The sequence below is a fragment of the Manduca sexta genome, chromosome 26 (genome assembly GCF_014839805.1).
Source record: "Manduca sexta isolate Smith_Timp_Sample1 chromosome 26, JHU_Msex_v1.0, whole genome shotgun sequence".
NCBI classification, from domain to species: Eukaryota; Metazoa; Arthropoda; class Insecta; order Lepidoptera; family Sphingidae; genus Manduca; species Manduca sexta.
The window spans coordinates 12,878,358-12,896,164 of NC_051140.1; the positions used below are offsets into that span (position 1 = coordinate 12,878,358).

The 17,807-nt window shown below is 33.9% G+C and overlaps 1 protein-coding gene across 1 annotated transcript in view; it reads left to right on the forward strand.

Moving 5' to 3' along the window:
- LOC115444688 (nuclear migration protein nudC) overlaps positions 1-12,158 on the forward strand; it is a 32,440-nt gene extending 20,282 nt beyond the window's left edge. The window contains exons 5-8 of the mRNA XM_030170558.2: positions 6,567-6,755; positions 7,970-8,042; positions 10,623-10,752; positions 11,888-12,158. Coding sequence (XP_030026418.1) covers positions 6,567-6,755; positions 7,970-8,042; positions 10,623-10,752; positions 11,888-11,939 — 444 coding nt within the window. The 3' untranslated portion in view covers positions 11,940-12,158. The remainder of the gene's footprint in view (positions 1-6,566; positions 6,756-7,969; positions 8,043-10,622; positions 10,753-11,887) is intronic.
- Positions 12,159-17,807: the final 5,649 nt, after the last annotated feature.

A 17,807-nucleotide genomic window follows, 5' to 3' on the forward strand; every position in this document is an offset into this window, starting at 1 on the left:
GAAATTAGATCCGTTTTCTCTGGATAATGATGAATTCCGTAAACGGTATTATTTTTCCAAACATATGGCTGCATTTATAAGTGACTGATAGTCCGCGAAGAGTTGCAGCTTCACCGTATAGATTGTGGCAGATCATAAGAATTGCAAGTTTTAATTAACTGCATTGACATGTTGGGATCGTCATGAGGTAAGTTAATTCTATTCCGTATTTATACAGACTTACGGTAAATACGTATACCTAATGATGAACTACTTTTACATTAGTTTTCTTAATAGATGTAAGATGTTGGAGACCTCTATGGATTATCTTAAGCCACTACCAGTGGTATATGTAGCAGAGTGGAGCGTGCGCTCGTATTACATGCTGCAGATTATAATTATGCCCCACTTCTTTTCAGAGGAACCCTTGTTAAGGCTGGAATTTCACCATGTAAAAGACTTCCCATCTATAATTGGTTGTATTTATTACACCCATATAACCTTAAAAAATATGGTTGTGACGCAGCCTAATATTATATAGAAAAGGATATTATTTCCTCAATGTCGTTGTTCAGGTAAGATTTAAAGGTTTGTTGTAGGTGAATTGTGATGCTAATCTTCAGATCAGAAATATTGTTACATGGCAAAGCAGCACTCATAACTCCCGGATATTGCAACAAGAACTTTGGTGTGTGGAAATAGCATTTTCAATGTCTGTTTCATGGCATATCTTAAATTTGGCAATGTGAAGACTATTGTGGCTCTTGCAGTGTTGCACAACATTGCAATTGCTAAAAGAGAGATATATGCCACAGAATAGTGTGTCCAATATTGAAGAGGTGTCAGAATCAATTATTATCATTATTGACCCCCAAAATCTAGACTAAAGTTGTTCATACTGAAAGGTAACTAATTATACAACATAATTAAAGTTAGTCATTGTCATTTATTTTTATAAAATTTATATTTTTCTTTTATTAATATATCTCAATTTTAATTTAGTTTATTTCACTGGAGCTCATTGTCCATTTGAATAGCATGCAACTCTTTCGTGTGTTCCACTTCTACTGTTGCAATTTATTCTGCAGATGTGGGACAAACCTGAAATTATGCAATATATAAGTATTCAACATAATTTGAAATAAAAAAAAAATGTTTATTCAAATATACAACAGTAGTATCCCACAGGATTATAGAATAAATTTAAAATACTTAATGATGATTTGTTAATACCTCCCTTATATTTCCAGGTGGAGATGGATTATAGTATACTAATGTATCATATGCATGCCTTAATCTGTGTACTTTACAAATTGTAAATCATATTTGATTATATGTTGACTTGTCATAAGAGCCTTTTATATATATGCCTACATGATAAATAAAGGTTTTTATTTATTTTCTTTGTTATTTTAACTAATAATGACCTCAAAAATATGTTTTACTTATGGCCTACCTAAAACAACAATATTCTACATGATTATAGCATAAAATGGATACATACATATCTCCTTTATATTTTCTATTGGAAGTGGGGTCTGAGGAGGCACAATGAGCATGATCTAAAAAATAAAATTGATTTATTCCTTTTATATTTCATTGTGCTGTTTTAACATTATTATTTGTGCTGAATGCCACCAGGGTACATAATCACTATTGTATATTATCCAAATATTTTATTTATATGGATACTTTAAGAGTGGCTATCATAGTGCGTATTGTTTGACATACGCAATGCAAGAGTAGCAATATTACATTTCAGTTAGCACAGCTCCCCCAAATGAATCTACGACACCTATATGAAATTGTAGTTCGTGTCGACATTCACGTTCAAGAATTCATATTCTTCTTTTAGGGAGGGTTTTGGTTAGGGAGCGGGTTCATACCGGCTCCCTAATCAATTTCTTCAACATAATCTTGTATAAAAAGCAATAGTTAGCAATGCAGGAATGCATAGCGCAAACGTTCAAATACAGAAAAGAGGTGCACCAACCTAGTCTTCCTCCAACTACTTTCCACTTCTCTACCATTTTATCGCAGTTTGCTGCCTGCGTTCTTCCAAGTTTTACAAAGAATTTCGAGAACAACAAATAAATCTTCCTCCTGTATTTATTTTATTTACTTTTTTGACAAACGCCATTGTGACAATGGCAGAATTTTTTTTTGAATTGTCTGTTTCCAGAGACAAAACTTGGTAGTAATTGGTAGAACTTATTTAAATTATTTTTTTCTACGAAATGGCAACATTGTGCACATTTAAAGGCCTTTTTGTTATCGGAGGTTTATGAAACCATTATGAATAAGAAATTTTATCGAAGGCTCGATAAGCTTATAGGACGTTTTAACTATTTGCGATTTATACCTTGGATAAGGGTTTTATTATGAATAAGACCAATAAACTATAATTTTCTTATGACAATCGTAAAATGGTAAAACTAGGATGATTTCGGACATCGGATAAAAACACAAAGATGATAATTATAAAGGGAAATCTCCCTTACCTACATTATGTGTAACTCTTTACTTAAGTTCGTTTGGTTTAATAAACTTTGCGCCGGCGTCTAGAAGTAGAAGTAGTAGTATAAAAACGGCGCCAGATCATCTCGACATGATGTTTTTAGTGTTCAATTAATATTAGTAACAACTTTTTAGTAAGTGAAAGATAATATTATGTTGATGACTACATTCAATGATTTTTCTAATTGTACTTGGTTTATATCCGCCTAACATTAATGGTCATAATTATCAATTATTTACATTTCAATAATTTTTCGCATTATTGATTTTCACGAGGTTAACAAAACATCACTTGTTCCTTTACTAATCGGATCTTAACAGTATATTATAAAAGATCTCGCTCGTAATTACAAAAGCAAATAAATCAGATTTTTTATTATTGCAAATTAACAAGTAATTATCATTAAATATCATGAGTTCATCGGTATACACATGACGCGATAGGATTTTTAAAATGTTTGATGATGGGTCATTAAATATTTTTGAACATGATGGACTGTAATGTTACTTGGGTTTGTGTTAGTATAATTACCTTAAATTTAATTTAATTTTTTAATATACTCGTGAATTTATTCTAGAAAATTTGCATGTAGTGCATTTAAGTACAAAATAAATTTTATTATAAGTATTATCAACCGGATCCATTGTGTTATTTGCTATAAGAGATTTAAGAGCATTTTAATCTTTAGCATCCTCAGGCTATATGTGTAAAGAATTAGTTGCGTAGTTGTTTCTTATGTACTTAAGATTATAACTAGTTTAGTTGTTGCATACGACTTTTACGCCTCTAAGATCGCCTGGCTAAACATATCCGACTGATCGATCTTAAGAATGATGCTCTCTTCAAGCCCAAAACTATAATACATATCCAGAGACCAGATGTATAGCATGGACTTATTTTTTAAGGTTGAAGTTACATAAATTCGGTCCGCTTGAGACAGTAACAAATTTTAGTTTACAGACAAAATCTACTGTATTAACATATTGTGCATATTTGCTATGAACTAAAAGTACATAGTAGTCCCAGTAAATTGGGTTTCCATTAGAACGGGGCTGTAATCAGCGCGTAATCGTGTGAAGGTATTAGAACACCACGCTATTGAGCGCAGTTACTGCAAGGCTCTTGTAAGAAGTTATTCGTTAAAGCAACAAAAGATTGAAGGCTTGCTTAATTTCTCAGTCGCACGCACGACTCGGGCTTAATTGGAATGTAATCATACCATCAACTCCACCATATCATTATTATAAATCCGTCACTAACATATACACCCACGTATAGACACATCTCAAGTTGACGCCAATGCAAACAAAGTATTAAACATACTCGTACTCGTGGTTGCCGAGCGCTTAGAGGTGATCGTATTAAATGAAAGTTGATCAATTCTGCATGCGCTAGTGGCTATTTAATGTACGTATCTAATATGTATGGTAAACCAAGGATCGCCTATATATGGTAAAGTAATTAGTAAGTAATTTTCTGAATGAATTATTTTAAGCATAGTATATCTAATATTTTAATAAAACCGTCCCGTTGTTCTTATTATATGTATTAAATTCATATTATAATAGTATGTGAAATATCAGGTGGGATAATGTTAAACAGCAATACTTATTTTTTTGAGATTCGGGTTAGCGTTGATTCGCATTCAGGATTATCACCCTGTCAAAGAGATCGTATCTATGTTGCTGTGGGCTGAGGCACCTTGCTTCGTTGTTAAAGAATTTTCAAGGTAATGTAGACCTAGAAAAACAGTAACCCGTCATAATGCTGTGACTACGACTGTCTGTCATCACAGTGACAGCTTGTAAACGTCATTTCGGAGCCTAGTACAGACTGGCCGAGAGACGTCAATCGGTTACGTTAGCTTGATAAAGGCCTAATGGCAACGAGTCGTTCATGTTCTTTCGTATTACTATGGTTACCCATTGTTATGTGTTATATAATATGTCTTTCAATTACCGCATATTATATAGCTTATAGCATAGAACCTAATCTTTTTAACGCTTTGTTTGAAACACGCCTCGTCACACCGGTGCTGATCTATTATTGGGCGATTAATTTGCGTCAATCTTAATTAATTGACTATTCATGACTTAAATTTAACTATATAATTGCAATATAATATATATTAAGTATTTTCCTAAATTTTTCAATGATTCAAATAAAACATTTATAATTATTTTTCGCATACCACACGTATAGGTACCTAATAAAATATATGAATTTTCTAGTTTGTGAGGAATAATGACTGCCAAGCCCAATATTAGATATAGGCAGTAAACTTAAAGCTACATGTGAAATAAATAATTATTTACGAATGCAATAAATTGAACAGCCAGCAGCCTATAGTTTGTGTCAATCCGTTATTCTTTAAGTGTTATATACTGGTTAGTATTTACCATTTCAATAAAAGACTATCATAGATGTTTTTTTGTTGGGATGAGAAACTATCCAATGATCGATATTAATGTTCAAAATACATAGGTTTAATCGTTTTTTTATACGACGGCGGATATTATGATATTCGTTTTTATGGCAAAATACTACTGATTTTATTTGTGAACGGGATGCTTCGTTTTTTGTTACATAACTTTTATAGACTCGAATAACATTGAGGTGCTGCGAAACAAAACGATGATATAATATTATTATTTATTTTATACATCATCTTTGCATTCTTGAATAATAATCACGGCCAACGTAAGATTGTTCCTCTCAGATTATTGAAAAACGAATACATCGTAGTTTAATGCCCAGGTGTTGCTCGCGACATTGCCCGCGTGAAAAGCTTATTCCGCTATAAAAATCATTAAAACACTACAAATTTATAGCACCACATGGATGACACCAGCATCATCTATTTAAAAAAAAAACTATTTAAAAATCAATTCCATTTCCATATGAGCAAATTATAGAGATAAAAGTAATCTACGAGTTAATCTAGGACATGATCTATCTGTGTGCCAAATTTCTTTCAAATCCGTTGTTTCTGCGTTTCCTTCTAACAAACGTCCAAATATTTTCACAAAGTTTCGCATTAATTATTTTAGTAAGTCAAAAATATATTTTAGGGTTTCCCAAGCGAAAGCAAAAAGAATTGTGATAAAAAAGAGGGATTTACAAATGATTTTAAAAGGTTATACACGATTTAATGACTGCACGAGGCCTAATATACATAGTATCCTGTATGATCAGATTTGTTTGTGATGAACAGTTAATAGTGTGTTTTTCCAAATAGACGGTGGGCGAGGTATTAATCAAGCGTCGTCAGATTGTTCGGTAGAAGTTTGTTATCCTCATAAAGAAGCAAGCTATTGACTAACCAATAATATGACGTAGATGTGTTCATAGTCATACGCATCGTCCTTGTCAGGAATGCGAGGTCATTGAGCATTCGTGATTTTCCGCAGCGGTCTTCTTGTGTAACATAATAATCGTTTTCGTTTTGCTTGTTCTGCATTTTTAACATGTAACTATTTTGATGTCAGTTCTTTCGTGTGTCGTTCGTTATCTGTCCCTGTATCTAAATACATTTGCCCAAAGCCGTAATAATAAGTAACCGTTGTACAATCATAATTACAACGTGAGTGAGCTGACATGTAATTGACCATTCCATAAACGATTCTAAATAATGTCCTTAACATTACACTGTAACCCTTGCAGTACCGCGCCTTGTAACTATCTGAATAATTGCTGCAAGTGTGTGACGTAATACGATTTTAATGAAATTTGTTGTCATTTTCACATTATACTGCACAAGTTTAAAGTGGAATTCAAAGGTTAAAAGTCTTTCTACTTTTTAATTTTCATATATTGTAATGAACCTTGTCCATTCCTGCTATATCCGTCTACGCAACTCCAATCACTAAATACTGTTACTTTTATTTTATTGTTATTGTTACCCACCTGCGTGTTCAACCAGTATTTAAATGTGACTGAATTGTGTAAAAAAAATATTATACATTATTATTATCGCTTGTGCTTCTAGCGTAAGAACAAAGTATAATATGAACTTTCCAGAAAATGAATAATACGAATACAAGTATTAAGTAGGCACGTTTGTTGACAGCTGCGAGTGCCGCTGCGGCAGGTGCTGCGGCCGCGCGATCTAACTGTGGTTATCAACAAACGATACCTGAAGGTCGGCATCAAAGGTCAACCGCTCATCATCGACGGCGAGCTCGACGCCGACGTTAAAATCGAAGAGTCCACGTGGGTGCTGCAAGATGGACGCAATTTGCTTGTCAATCTGGAAAAGGTAACGGTTTTTGTTATTTGTATGTCGTATAATTAGTTTCCTACTGGTGATGTTTACATGACTTTAATTCATATGTGCATAACTTCGATCCATGAGTAACGTATCAAGATTTCAATAGCTGTTGAGAGATTGTAATAAAGACTTACAAAATCATGAATCAGATGAATTTTAAGACGAAGATTAGTAGCGCTACTCAGTATTTAAATTTACTTTAGGCTGATTCATGTAATATCGTCATATTTAGCATTGTACATTTTTTTTGTGTTTTAATTTAATCTTTATTAAAACATTTTAAGTCTTCGAATATAGGCATACTTATGAAGAACCATTTAGTCCAGAAACTAATAACGCAGATGCTTGAATAATTATAAATAAAGAAAGTTTATACAAAAACTACTAAGAAGATGAATTAATTAATATGACATTGTTTGGAAATTTACAAAAGGAAAGATATTAAGTTTATTGTTTCGCCAGTAATCAATATGCTCCTTAAGAGATTTAAAGAGGAATAAAATGTTTTAGAAATGGACAAATTTTATTATATCTTACTTAACATAACCAGCAATAACCCATAGGTACAGTAAATGGAGGGGTCAGTCAAGACACTCCGTGGCAAGTGGCATCTAAATGTGAAATGCAAAAGAAACCCGTGCTAAATAAAAATTGGCTAGCTTATTGAAAACAACCGCATTCCTCAAATATGGACGTATCGAACAATAAATTATATAAGTAATAAAAAAAAAATCTGTACTACTCATAGCTAAAAACGTCTGCTTAATTCAATATGCTTTGAGCCTTTTGTGGAGAAACAAATTAATTATTAGGCGGAGAAGCCACAGAACAATCCAAGTCATAAGCTATGCTTAAATAACATACCATATTTAAAGATTCAACAATGATTCATTAGAAAAGTATGTTTTTACGATGTCATCTTTACGAGTATGTTATCATCTCGAATTATGTATAAGGCTATAACAACTTCGACTGTTTTCATGGCGTACTTACTGGCGCCAATATTACACAAATCACGATTCGTGAAGATACTTAAACATCTAGTAGTTTTTCTAAAATGTCGTACAAACCTTGTAACACTTCTAAAATTGCTTTGTGTAATTATTTTTAAGTTGTAGGTAACTTCTTCATCACTCAAATGAAGCGTTACGTGAATGCCAATTTGAGTTAATGATTCGTTATCTGTTTTATGTGCTGTTTAGGTGAACAAAATGAACTGGTGGAGCAGGCTGGTCACCACAGACCCCGAAATTTCAACGAGGAAAATCAATCCAGGTAATCATTTTTCTACATTCAAAGCTCACGTAAGGTTATGGTTGTCGCGAATAGGGGGCGAATAATTGGTCTTTGAATTTGTTTTATCTAAGATATGCGAATAATTGTACCATAATAATTTAAATATATCTCTTCCAAATAGTTGTGCATCATGATTCTCTTGAAAAACATAATAACATAGTCCTTTTTAATTAATTCAAAATCACTGTATAAAATGTCAATAGGATATATTGAAATGCCTCGTTTTTGTATACATTAGTAACATTTGATTCATAAACAGGTTAGGTTATGACTAAAATAAATACAGGATCCGATCGAGGGAAGTAGATGTAGTAGATTTAGTACCTATTTTACAAACTTAAAAAAATAATAGTAGGGTGTACAGAGTGGATTTATTAGACGGGGCAGTAAGAGCTGCTTAACCGCTGTAACGAGGCGGCGATAGCCTAGTTGGTTGCATGTTCACAGGTTCAAATCCCAAGGGCACACGCCTCTGACTTTTCTAAAATTATGTGTGTATTCTTTGTGAATTATCGCCTGCTTTAACGGTGAAGGAAAACACCATGAGGAAACCAGCATACCTGAGAAATTCTCTATACGAATTTTTTTGGGTGTGTGCAGTCTACCAATCCGCATTAGGTCAGCCTGGTGGACCAAGGCCTAATCCCTCTCAGTAGTAGTAGAGGCCCGTGCCCAACAGTGGGACCGTATAAAATACAGGACTGATATTATATTATTATATTAACCGCTGTAACTATAAAAAAAACTTTCCAAGGACTGCGTATCTATTTTGAAGTTTAATTCTGCCTTTATAGATTTTGAAAACAATGCGCAAATATTTTTGAAGCCAATTGATACGCTTGCTTATAAGGATCAAAAGACTCTATTGAACCTTCCAAGGTTTGAGTACTTTTAAGGTCTGAAATTACTGGAAACGGTCGACGATCTCGATACGTTTAAAAATAACAAACATTCAAAATCGATTAATCTGCAAAACAAACCGATTTAAACATATTTAGGAACTGAAAAAAACAATTGTTGAGTAGTAATTTATAAACATCGCATAGTTTCGAAGCAACTTCCGTCATTACAGAAAGTATAATTTAAGACAAACTATAATTGATATTTGTGAAATGTTCAGTTCCTAAATACGTTACTATTGTATATTAATTAACCTTGAATACAAAGTTTAGTTAAGATTAAATTGAATTGAATTTGCATTTCTTACAAAATGTATGGTGAAATGTTTTTGTAATTTCCGTCCTTAAAACTAATCGATAGAATCGATTGATCGATAGAAAATGGACCCACAGGGTCTATTTAACCTTTTAAGAAACAGGGTCAATTGGCACTAAAAACGATTTTGCATATATTGTCCATTTTCTGACTATGAATGCAAATCTTAATGTCAGCAAAAATTATATACAGTCACCTAAGAAAATTTTCTTGTAGCTAGAACGTTTAAGATAGCTGTGGTTACTCCACTGTCTCAAAAATCCACCCGTAATTGCGACGTGTAGAATTATACGAATTTCCTATGGCATATATTGTGCCTACTAGTGGAATAACTTCACTATATTATCACCTACTACGAGGTAAATGTATGTAACAGAATTTATAACTATAGATAGTATCTGTTGATGATCGCATTGAGCATCCTGTTTGGTTTAACGCTACTGGCCACGGACGCAACAGGCCAAATGACAAACATAATATAACTTAGTCGCCGTTACCCGAGGTTACATAACACTTCCTTGGGCTTTTTTCTCACGTAATCACAAAGCGATCCATTGCAGTATACAGAAAATACGTTACCATTTTCGTACATTATTTATACACAAAGCAAATTCATTGACGTCGATGCATCCACCTTGGGAGATCAACTATGCAAATTTATTATGTCGATAGTTTATAAAGTGCATCTTATAAAATTTAAATAAATTCTCGACCAGGGGAATACAATGTAACTATTTTATACCTACGTCCGTCTAAATGGGCTCGTGTTAGAATTGATTACGTACAACGAATGAAAGTTGTTTTTCCGCTATAATTTTAAAGGTTGTGTCGTCCTTAGTCACGTCACGAGGATAATATGTCACTTATGATCCAGATCATGAACAATTATACACAGCACATTAATTGTTGTAATAAACAAGTCATGGTAATTGTTGATGCCTTGAAAAAATGTGTGAACCAACGGGGATCGGGGCGGGGACTCGTGTTCGATAAACAAGGCAATCGAATTATTAAATAACAAATAAAATCACCATTACTTAAATATGTGTCACCTATGTGGCGCTTCGGCGGCATTCCATATACCGACATAATGCTTTTAAATATATTTTTAACGCAGCTAATGTCACATCACAATGTGGAAATACAGCAATAAAATTTTGTTCGCCCACACAAAATTTACATAATTCAAGAATAAATATTTTAAATTCTTAATTAGCACAAGATTTTTTATGTATTGGCAAGTTTAATGGTTTAATAAAATTGGTATCCTCTGTTGCAATTTAATGCAAATTATAAAAAATAATGTTAATTATTATTTACAATTATTACCTACGTCTCTTTCAGAACCATCTAAGTTATCCGATCTAGACGGTGAAACACGTGGTTTAGTTGAAAAAATGATGTACGATCAACGGCAGAAAGAGATGGGACTTCCCACCAGTGATGAACAAAAGAAACAGGATGTTCTGAAAAAGTAAGTATTTTTTATGTTATTCTATAAAATATCAAGCATCGTAGAATATCACTCTTTTCCGTTCGTATAAGGATTGATGAAAGCAATTAAGATCTATGTTTAGCGATCTACCGCCTTACCACATGTAGAAGGGAAACGTAAACAAATTTCAGATCGGACTACTTTTAGGCTAGACCAATGTTTTGAAAAAGACATAGCACACACAAAGACAGCAGCACATATTAATTTATCATTACTGTGGACTATGTACGTGAATCAAATGCTAGTGTGGATTTTATTATGTCTACGTCATTTAAAAACAAGGATACAGACTGCAGATTTAGTGGAAAGGTTACTTAACCAGCTGACGTCGTTTAGATAGATTGATCAAGGCCTGTGACTATGATGTCTTACTTATTACATCCAAGATAAATGGGCATATGAGACTTCCTTGAAGTGTCGCGGTTGTGAATACGATTTACAATAATTCTAGAAATACTAAATAGGTATAAGCTTGTGCCTATGAGATAATCAACATAATCAATCATGGGGAAATATTCTAAACGACACGTTTCACAATGTATCTCTACTACACGTTGCATAATACCCATTTATGTTTAATTAGTAACACATTCAATACTTGTGTATTTAATTTACAGTCCTCGAAATACATTTTTATTCCTTTCAAAGTTTTTGTGAATTCTAGTCGCATTTGCAACTATATGTATGGAGAAAGGTTTTTTGCGGTTTCTGACCTCAGAAATACTCAAACCTCAGATAGTGCCATAGTCTTTTAATCCGTATAAGCAGAGAATTGATTGTAATCATTATTTTTTTTGTGTGTAAATTGCCCATTTTTATGGTGACTAGTTTTTTTTGTAATATGGGAATGTTGTTCTTCATGTTTTAAAAAATGTAAGACGCTCTCCTAAGAAAGATGCCCTTTATGCCATATCTCAAAAATATAAACATAATCTACGACCGCGAGCGGATGTTCATCGCAAAACATATATTTCGTCTATTGCGTCACTATCAAAATTACCTATATAGATACCTATAAATTAAATATTTTTAAGATAAAACCCTTTTTGAATGAGGTCATCAAATTGAACACTTTTACAAATTATTAATATTTGAACATTTTTCTTTAAAACAGATTCATGGAGCAGCATCCCGAAATGGACTTCTCGAAGTGTAAATTTAATTAAATAACACCTACGCTCAACAGTATTTTAAGTGAAAGCACTAATATTGCATTACGTTTATCAATTCTATATTCAACAACATAATTTGTGTGGTTTTGCATTTTTTCTGGTTAGATGCTTTACCAACCATTATTTCATAATGTATTTATGAGTATTGCTGTTTCCTTATTGATATGTGAGCAAATGGCATTGAACCAATAAACATATTCTATAATTTAAAAATAGTCTATTCATTGAATCTTGTTTAAATATTTTTTTAAAACCTTATAAAATGTGGTTTCTTTTACTGATATTTTAGTTTTATTCACTTTATAATGCTACTTATATCTTAATTATGTAAAGGAGCAAAAGCAAACTATTTTAATTGGAGCTACTAGCCTGCTATATTTTGGGTAGTAAAATTACTCAGTAACGAGTCGTTTTCAATAATTGATTTTTCTTTTGGTCCATTTTTGCGATGGGTCGAAAAAGCTATTGAGGTATTTTATTTAAAACGGTGATTAATAATTATATTCTGCGGTATGTTAATATTATACATTATTTTTAGTATATTACAAAACTCGAATCAGTAACAAAATCCAACGGTGCACAAATATTTAACATTTTATCGTAAAAACATATTTACCTTTTGGATGTATATAAAAATCCGATGCATGTCGGTCGTTTACTGATACCTACCGCTAGATCTGGTCGTTACAAGCACTCCCTTCTTCACCCCTCGGCCCCGCACACGTCCTGCTCGCTTCCTGCTGCGGAGCGGGACGTACGCTTGATCAATACCGCGTGAGTTTTCATTGTTATAATTTTCTTTTTATTTTTATGTGATATTTTATACCAATGTCTTGTATTTGGGTGTTTCGCCTTTATGGTATACAAAAATTTATATTGTGTAAGTAATTACTTCATGAGTAGGCATTTTTAAAAACTCATAAATATAAGGGCCTGTAATAAAATTTGGGTACATGAATTCCTACAGAATATTTATAAACAAAATTTAGGATTGATCCATTCTAGCTACCTACTTTATTGGCTTCACACAAAGGCCATTTTTGTTTCATAGTGAATACTAAAAATATAAGTTCAATTTTTCAAATTAGATGGCGCTCATTACCTGCATACCTGCTACAATCATTACAGGGTCGTTTATCATTTGATAGTATCTTAAGTTGGCCCTTCACATGTCCCGGATGCAGCATCGCGTCAGTGTTGTTACGTTGATGACTGCATTGGTTCCTGATGAATGTTAGTCTCATTTGCGTGAACCGTAATTTATCGACTGACAACCTTGTCTCTGTTGAGTTTTCTATAGTAATTTTCCTGCTAGTGAAAACTTGTAAAACAGAGGTGTTTATAATATCAAATACTTAAATCTATATATTAAGTAAGTGCCGGTCTAGGTAGTTTACTAAAAAAAAATTTTTCCTAGAAATGTATATTTTTATAAAAAACTAGCTGTTGCCCGTCATTTCAGTCGTTCTTAAAACAACAGAAATAATTTCCTCTAAATCTGTCCCTAAAAACTTAGGCATTACAATAGCTGAATAAATTCTAAATTTCAAATCACTAATAAGTACTACAGGTGTAGTTTAATTGGAACATTTTTTTCTTTGTGTGAAATAAAGTAAACCCGAAGAGATCTAAAATATTGATATAGAGCCGCAGAGCGGACATTGAGAAGATTTTCATACAAAAATTTTGCACTCATGCGATGGTTACTCAACCTACCGTGAAATAGCAAAACGGTTACATATGTAAAATAAATTAGAAAATGCTTAATCTGTTGCACGGTAGATAGCATCAATTTGTATCTCAGAGTTTGTATTAAGGATTTACCATTGACATTTCTGGATATTAATAATTTGCTTTCAAAGATATACCTAGTCTTGCCATAAATATTGTAATAAAGAAAAAAGAAAATTGTTAACTGCAAATAACATTTATTACTTTTACAGTGTGTCAGTTTAATACATAAATATAAAACAATTAAAAATATAAAAAGCTTATTCGAAGTGGTCTCCATTGGCTGCAATACAGTCCTTTAAACGATGAGGCCAGTTATCAATAGAAGCACGCACTCTTTCCATGGGAAAATTCTTCACTGCCAATCGTATAGATTGTTTTAGGGACTCAAATTATCATGGCGTTTAGAGCAAGCTGTACTCTCTAAAACTGACCACAAATCATAATCCAGCGGATTAAGATCGGGACTAGACGACGGCCAGTCTTCAGCTCTGATGAAGTCCGAAACGTTCGATTCCAACCAAGACTGCGTGGACCGAGCTTTATGACCCGGCGCCGAGTCTTGCTGGAAGGACCATACTTGGTTATTGAACATGGTGATGTTAAGGGGCTTAACTACCTTCTCAAGAATGGTATCTTGATACACTTGTGCCGATGTTTTGATACCTTTTTCACAAAAATATGGCTCAGTCACTCCTTCATAGCTAACACCCCACCAAACCATCACTGAAGTCGGATAATGTCCACGTTGCACTCTGTCGACTAATTGGGAAGCTTCCTTAGAGCTTTGAGCATAAATACGGTCATTTTGTTTGTTAAAATGTTGCTCAATTGTAAAAATTTTCTCATCCGTAAACAAAATTTTTCTGTGACCTCCCTTTGCGTACCGCTTCAGTAGTTGTTTCGATTTTACCACCCTATTCTTCTTTAAATTATCAGTTAAGAAATGGCCAGTGCGTCTCTTATAGGCTGCAAGTCCTAAGTCATCTTTTAAAATACGCGACATGGTTCTAGGTGCTATCTTCATTTCCCGAGATAAAATCTTTTGCTTTCGGACAGGATTTCTTCGAATTCTTTCCCTTACTGCTTTGACCACCTTTTTCGTACGAACACTACGTGGACGGCCAGATCTTTTTCTGTCACAAACAGAGGAGGTCTCATTGTACCTATTAATAGCCCGGTACACAAACATTTTACTAATACCAAGTGTATGGAGAGTTTTAAAAATTGCATTTGGCTCCATACTTACTTTGTGTAATGCTATCACAGCGATTCGGTTCTCTTTATCACCCCACACCATTTTAATATCGCAAAATATTTTACAATGTATTGGCGCCAAAATGAGAAAACACAATGAACAATCGTATAAAAATGACAGATTCGAAATTCAAATGTAATATTTTTTTATAATTAAGTGTAACAGTATTTATGGCCAGACTAAGTATAACAATGATCCGTACATATACTCGTGCGAGTAGGTATTTCTAAGATTTCCTAAGTAAACATAATATCTATACTATTATATAAAGCTGAAGAGTTTGTGTGCTTGTTTGAACGCGCTAATCTCAGGAACTACCGGTCCAAACTGAAAAATTCTTTTTGCGTTGGATAGCCCTTTGTTCGTGGAGTGCTCAAAGTTATATATCATCACGCTATGACCATTAGGAGCGGAGCAGTAATGGATAATCTCGGGAACTACCGGTTTGAACTGAAAAATTCGTTTTGTGTTGGATAGCCCTTTATTTGTGGAGCGCTATAGGCTATATATCATCACGCTATGGCCAATAGGAGCGGAGCAGTAATGGCTAATCTCAGAACCTACCGGTTTGAACTGAAAAAATATTTTTGTGTTGGATAGCCCTTTGAACCTGGAGTGCTATAGGCTATATATCATCACGCTATGACCAATAGGAGCGAAGCAGTAATGAAACATGTTGCAAAAACGGGGAAAAATTATTAGTTTTGGGAGCTTCCGTTGCGTGCGCTGCGTAAATAGTTAAAGTTATGCAACAATGATGTATGACGGGATTGTTCCTCTTAAAATGTTCTAAACAATATATTATAAAACAAAGTCCCCCGCTGCATCTGTCTGCCTGAACGTGTTAAACTCAAAAACTACCCAACGTATTAAGATGAAATTTGGTATGGAGACAGTTTGAGACCCTGGTAAGAATATAGGCTCCCGGGAAACTACTACTTTTATAACGGAAAACTTTAGCCTGAAAAACTTTATAACGCGGGCGGAGCCGCGGGCAAAAGCTAGTAATGAATATTATTAACGTGGTTGTTTATATTAAAAAAATAATATATACTTCATATTCAAATTTAAAACTAACTTATGAAACTCATAAGGGACAAATAAATTTAATAAAAACGATAACTTATAATTGATGTCTATTCAATGCTTGTTAAAAGTTTTTAGTATAATATTTTCTCTTACAAACCGAAATAACATAGGATTTAATTTCAGAAATTCGGTTTGTAAATATTATATAACTACCTTTTGCCCGCGGCTCCGCCCGCGTTATAAAGTTTTTCAGGCTAAAGTTTTCCGTTATAAAAGTAGTAGTTTCCCGGGAGCCTATGTTCTTCCCAGGGTCTCAAACTGTCTCCATACCAAATTTCATCTTAATACGTTGGGTAGTTTTTGAGTTTAAAACGTTCAGGCAGACAGATGCAGCGGGGGACTTTGTTTTATAATATATTTTTTAGAACTTTTTAAGAGGAACAATCCCGTCATACATCATTGTTGCATAACTTTAACCGTTTACGCAGCGCACGCAACGGAAGCTCTCAAAACTAATAATTTTTCCTCGATTTGCAACATGTTTCATTACTGCTCCGCTCCTATTGGTCATAGCGTGATGATATATAGCCTATAGCACTCCAGGAACAAAGGGCTATCCAACACAAAAAGATTTTTTCAGTTCAAACCGGTAGTTTCTGAGATTAGCCATTACTGCTCCGCTCCTATTGGGTATAGCGTGATGATATATAGCCTATAGCACTCCACGAACAAAAGGCTATCCAACGCAAAAATATTTTTTCTGTTGGGACCGGTAGTTCCTGAGTTTAGCCATTACTGCTCCGCTCCTATTGGGTATAGCGTGATGATATATAGCCTATAGCACTCCACAAAGGGCTATCCAACCCAAAAATATTTTTTCAGTTCGAACCGGCAGTTCCTGAGATAAGACAATACTGCTCCGCTCCTATTGGGTATAGCGTGATGATATATAGCCTATGGCACTCCACGAACAAAGGGCTATCCAACACAAAAAGAATTTTTCAGTTCGAACCGGTAGTTCCTGAGATAAGACATTACTGCTCCGCTCCTATTGGGTATAGCGTGATGATATATAGCCTATAGCACTCCACGAACAAAGGGCTATCCAACGCAAAAAGAATTTTTCAGTTTGGACCGGTAGTTCCTGAGATTAACGCGTTCAAACAAACTCTTCAGCTTTATATAATAGTATAGATAATATCAGCCCTGTATTGTTTACTGTCCAACTGCTGGACATAAGCCTATACTACTGAGAGGGTTTAGGCCTTAGTCCCCCACGCTGGCCAAGTGCAGATTGGTAAGACTTCATACACCCTCAAAATTCTTATAGAGAACTTCTCAGACATGCAGGTTTCCTCACGATGTTTTCCTTCACCGTCAAAGCAAGCGGTAATTTATAAAGAATATACTCATAACGTTTTTTAGAAAAGTCAGAGGTGTGTGCCCTTGGGTTTTGGATCTGCGGACATTCGTCTCGGCAGTCCGTTCCACTACCAACTAGACTATCGCCGCTAATTATTGTAAATATTAAATTAATACTTACTTATAAAAGGTGTAAAAACAACGACAGTAGGTTTTGTTCTTGCCTCTAATATAAAGTTTAAGTGATACTGACACGCTGCAGATAATTTTGTCTATAGAGTGAGAGGATCGGTCAAGCAAACCCATTTTTCATGAACGAATATACTTATTAGCAGAAATATAGGTATAGTGATACTACACAATATACATAAGTATGTATGCGTATTATTTATTGCAAGCGTATAAGTCTCATAATTAAATTCGTAATTGGTAGATATTAAAGTAAACAGTAGAGTTAGACTCTCGAAAGGTCTTACGAAAAA